The sequence below is a fragment of the Chiloscyllium plagiosum genome, chromosome 1, assembly GCF_004010195.1.
Source record: "Chiloscyllium plagiosum isolate BGI_BamShark_2017 chromosome 1, ASM401019v2, whole genome shotgun sequence".
NCBI lineage: Eukaryota > Metazoa > Chordata > Chondrichthyes > Orectolobiformes > Hemiscylliidae > Chiloscyllium > Chiloscyllium plagiosum.
This window is the reverse complement of record NC_057710.1, coordinates 51,749,406-51,754,818: the sequence shown is the minus strand read 5'-3', so window position 1 is coordinate 51,754,818 and position 5,413 is coordinate 51,749,406. Positions and strand designations below refer to the sequence as shown.

General features: G+C 42.6%; 1 protein-coding gene across 1 annotated transcript in view; it reads left to right on the top strand.

Moving 5' to 3' along the window:
* The first annotated feature begins 4,301 nt into the window (after positions 1 to 4,301).
* LOC122547714 (urea transporter 2-like) overlaps positions 4,302 to 5,413 on the top strand; it is a 114,850-nt gene continuing 113,738 nt past the window's right edge. The window contains exon 1 of the mRNA XM_043686332.1: positions 4,302 to 4,786. Within this exon, the coding sequence (XP_043542267.1) occupies positions 4,763 to 4,786 (24 nt within the window). The 5' untranslated portion in view covers positions 4,302 to 4,762. The remainder of the gene's footprint in view (positions 4,787 to 5,413) is intronic.

Below are 5,413 nucleotides of genomic sequence, written 5' to 3'. Positions count from 1 at the left end.
TATCACCTTCATCCCCTCCCCCACTCACCCATTGTACTCTATGCTACTTTCTCCCCATCCCCACCCTCCTCTAGCTTATCTCTCCATGCTTCAGGCTCTCTGCCTTTATTCCTGATGAAGGGCTTTTGCCCGAAATGTCGATTTCGCTGCTCCTCGGATGCTGCCTGAACTGCTGTGCTCTTCCAGCACCACTAATCCAGAATCTGGTTTCCAGCATCTGCTGTCATTGTTTTTACCTTGTAAATAGGGATGGCCTAGCCAATGTCACCCTCATCCCATGAATGAATAAAAAGAAAAAAACCTGCAAACTTAGTAACAACACCCTCAGTTCTTAAATCCAGCTCATTAATGCATAATGTGAATAGTTGTGGTCCTAACACTGATCCCTGTTGAACTCCATCTGGCTGCCATCCTGCCAGCCCTTTATCCCCAAAATTTGCTTTCTGCCAGTCAGCGAATCATCTATCCATGCCAGTAGCTTGCCCTAATACCATGAGCTCTTATCTTCTTGTACAGCATCTTCTCAAAGGCCTTCTGGAAATCCCACTGGATCATCTCCACTGGCTCCTCTTTTTCTAAGTTACTCACTATGTCCTCAAAGAATTCTAACAAAATCACATCCCCTTGATGAAACCGTGCTGACTCACCCCATTTTACCACACATTTCCAATTACTTTACAATCTCATCCTTAATAATTGACTCTAAACTTTTACTTTACACCAAGATCAGGCTATCTGGCCTATAATGTTCTGTCTTCTTCCTCCTTCTCTTCTTAAGCAAGGGCCATTAGCCAAGATCTGGTCCAATGGCACCCTGCCTGACTGCAGTAATTACAATGACTCTATAATCGCCTCAGCTATCTCCTTCAGAATTCTGGGTGTAGACCATCCATCCAGGTGATTTATCCACCTTCAGAACTTTCAGCTTCCCCAGCACTTACTCTTCAGTGATGGCATTTATACTCAACTCTGCCTCCTGACTCTCTTGAAGTTCTGGTATGCTGCTGGTATCTTCCACTATGAAAACTGATGCAAAGTACCTCTTCAGTTCCTCTGCCATTTCTTTATTCCCTATTACTACCTCTTCAGCCTCATTTTCCAGTGACCCAATGTCCACTTTTGTCTCTCTCTGATCTTTTAGATATCCAAAGACTCTTTTTTTAATATTACTGGCAAGCTTACTCTCATATTTCATCTTCTACCCACTACTGCTATTTTAGTTATCCTCTACTGGTTTTTAAAGACTTCCCAATTCCCTGGCTTCCTACTAATCTTCACCACATTGTTTACTTCTCTTTTATGCTTTTTCTGACTTCCACTGTCAGCTATGGTTGTCACAATATTTTTCCTTCCATGGAATGAATTTCTGCTGTACCTTCTGAATTACCCCAGAAACTCCAGCCATTGCTACTCCACCATCTTCCCTGCTAACCTCCCCTTCCAATCAATTTTGGCCAGCTCCTCCCTCATGTCTTTGCAGTTACCTTTACTCAATTGTCATACTGTTACATCTGATTCCAGCTTATCCTTTTCAGACTGCAGGGGAAATTCTATCATATTATCGTCACTGTCACTCGGGGGTTCCTTAATCTTAAGCTCCCTAAACAAGTCTGCCTCATTGCACAACACCAAATCCAGAATTGCCTGTTCCTTAGTGGACTCTACCACAAGCTACTCCAATAAATTCCTTTTCTTGACATCCACTATCAACTTAATTTTCCCAGTCCACCTGTATATTGAAGCTCCCCATGATTATTGTAACATGCCTTTCTTATATGCATTTTTTATCTCCTGATTTATTTTCATCCCACATCCTGACTACTGCTCAGAGGCCTGTTCACAATTCGTAACAGGATCTTTGTTCCTTTGCGGCTCCAAAACTCTCCCCACACAGCTTCTATGCCTTCTGACTCTATGTCACTCTTGATATCGATTTAATTTAATTTCTTAATAACAAGGCAATCCTGCCCCTTCTGCTCATCTGTCTGTCCTTTCGCTAGAACATGTATCCTTGGATATTTAGTTTGCAGCGCTCATTACTCTCCAGCCACGTCTCCAGGATACCCACAATGTCATATCTGCCAATTTCAATTTGCGCTGCAAGTGTATTTACCTTATTTTATATAGTGCATGTGCTTAAGCTGAGGTGGAGAATTAAAATGGCAAGCAACCCAGGAGGTCAGGATCAGGTTTGCAGACTGACCAGGGTAATAAGTAGTCACAGAGTTGCAACACAGTGAAGTCACATTGTAAAACAGCAAATTACAAGACCTTCAAGAACTATTGATATTGTTGGAAGTGGCAGTAACAAAAGACATTCATGGTACAGTTTTTTTTAAAAGGTGAGAGACTGTCAACGGTATTTGGATGTCATTGTACATTAATCACAGGAGATTGGCCATAGCTAGTGACGTAAATGATATGTTACCCAATAGAGATTGTAATACAAGAGGAAAGGAGTCTCACTGCAAGCATATAGAACTTTAGTAACACCACATCTGGAGTATTATGTACAATTTTAGTCTTCATAGTCAAGTAAGAATATACTTGCATTAGAGGGAATGAAAAGAATGTTTACTTAAATTGTGAAGAATTTGAATTTGCTATCTCATGGGTCAGTGAACCGTCAGTCATTGAATTTGTTCGACAGGGATCTATACATTTTTGATGCTAATGGAATCCATTTCAGTACGTGGGGGAGGTGGAAGCATCATGATAATGTCGCTAAACTAGTAATCCAGATTCTTGGACTAATGTTCTAGGAACATGGGTAAAAGCCCACCTTAGCCGATGGCAAAAGTTAAATACACCCTAAACAAAATGGATACAATTTCTGTTCTAACAGTGACCAAGAACCACTATCAATTGTCTTAAAAACCCATCTGGTTCAGCAATGTTCTTTGGGAAAGGAAATCTGCCTTCCTTATCTGATTTTATCTACATGTGACACCAGACCCACAGCGATGTTCTTTTTACCCTTAACCACCCAGTGGGCAATTAGGAGTGTGCAATAACTGCTAGCTTCGTAGATGATGCCTTCATTGACATGAATGAATTAAAATTAGTGTAAATTAATGTAATCCCAGATGCTAGCTAAAACAAAACAGCAAAGTAACATTCAGTAAATTGTGCATTATCCAGCAACATATAATAATACCTGAAATAAAGATGAAAAAAATTAAAGTATTTCTAAGCATTTTTTTGTATATTAATGTAGGATTCAACCAAATGCTCCAAATTTCCTGGTGACAGAAGCCTGAGTGAAGCCTCAGCATTTCATGCACAACTGTATTCATTACACCCCGCCATGACTAATATGCCTTATCCTCATCCCCCTCACTCCCACAGAGACTTAACAGTCCCTCTTCACAATCACCCTCACCAGCCCTGTTTTCCCACTCTCCTTCCCCTCAATTAGCAATTCCTCTTCCAAAACCCCTTCTCCCTCTATTCATTCACTTAACAACTCTCTTTATTCACCAGCCGTTTCCCCTGAGTTGACGTCGTTGGAGTCATGAATAGTGCTAACAGAGACAGATCAGGAATCTCTCCTGGTCTTACTATATGTCACTAGCTCATGTTGGAAGAATTTGCAGACTTATAGTAAATCTTATATGAGTGCACTTTCCATGACCATCAAGTACTGCCCGAGGAATTTTCCCCAAACCATCAGGCTCAGAGGCAGCAAAAATACCACGGCAAGACATCGAATTTCAAGTCGCAGCAGCTTTTCAGCCCATCGAGCCTGCTCCACATTCAATAAGTTTACATCTGATCTGATTGTAACCTCAAATTCACCTTCCAACCTAGCCCTAATACCTTTTTAAACTCTTTTTTGTTCAACATGAATCTATCTACCTCGGCCTTAAAAATATTCAAGGACTCTGCCTCCACAGCATTTTCATAAAGTTCAAAAGAATCCTGTCCCTCTGAGATAAAAAAAACCTTGTCAGTTTTGAATGAACTAACACTGATTTTTAAAAAGTAACCCCAAGGTCTAGATTCTCCCATGAGGAAACATCCTCTCCACATGTGCTCGGTCAGGATCTTGGGATCAACCTGTGCACCAGAACATTAATTTATTACAATTGAAATGATTTTGCCTCAACACTCCAGAAGGGTCTAGCATCTTTTTTTTTATCATCCAAGCGTATACTAAATATCAGAGAGTATTCAAGATATTCCCCTATTTTGAAATAAATTGCTTCCATTGACTGGACCCAGTTGGTATTTATAGGTTAAATGTCACAAGAACACGCCTGTGAAAATAATGCACTGTCTTACTTTCCAATGAGGCTTTCACGATTACGGCATTGCCATGTCTAAATTTCCGGATTTAATGACGTGGGAATTAGAAATCATCTGCAGTCGATTTCCTAAACTTCATTGATTTCCTTGTCATTCGATACTTCTCACATTAGATTGATCATTCTCGTTTTAAATTTGTTGCACAATTTTAAACTAAACGCTATTGCGGGCAATCAGTCGAATATCGAGTCACTTTCATATTGTGCCTTCCAGTTGTAAAAGCTGAACTTCCTTCGACTTCTCAGTCCTCCCGAACACTTCGGTGGCCTGCGTTTCAACTATTTGCCAAATGGCTGAGTGCGGAGTCATGTGGGTTGATAAAGCTGCCCGTTAATCCAGAGCCGGGCACATGCTGTGGTGTTAATACCACACACTGATGAAGAATTCAGCACTGAGCTCTCAGTCTGTATCACATCCAAACCGTTATTTCAGTGTTCATTAGGGAACACGAGCAATGCTTCAAACCAAGGTGATCCAGGTAACGTTATGTCAAATAATGCATCTGCATACTGACAATATCATGTGGTGTATATTGTTTTAACATGTGTTCTTGTGCCTTTTAAGAGTACGGTAGCGTTAGATAATGTCAAGACGTGGGCGCGGGAAGTTTGACGCCTCGTGAGGTCAGCTATTAGCGCATGTGCGGCAACAGCCGCCGGGTTTAAAGAGGCACCGGGTTCCTCTCGCCGCGTGCTCGTGGATGGAAGGAGACGGGGCACGAGGAGGGGAGAGACAGACAGACAGACAGACAGACAGACGGATGGATGGGTGGGCGGAAGGGAGGCGGAGGCAGATTGGTGGAGGGATTGGGGAGACAGGGCAGAGGGAGAGGGCAAGGGGCAGACTGATAGATGGGGGTGTGCGCTACAGGGCAGTGAAGAGACCAATAGATGGGGAGAGGGGTGCTGGAGAGTCAGGGCAGAGTCGAGACAAATAGACGGGGGTGGAATAGACAGGGCAGGAGGGAGACTGACGGAGGGAGACAGGAGGCAGGGGGGAGAGTGACGGAGGGAGACAGGAGGCAGGGAGAGACTGATGGAGGGAGAGAGGAGGCGGGGGAGACTGATGGAGGGAGACAGGAGGTGGTGATGGAGGTTTTAAAACT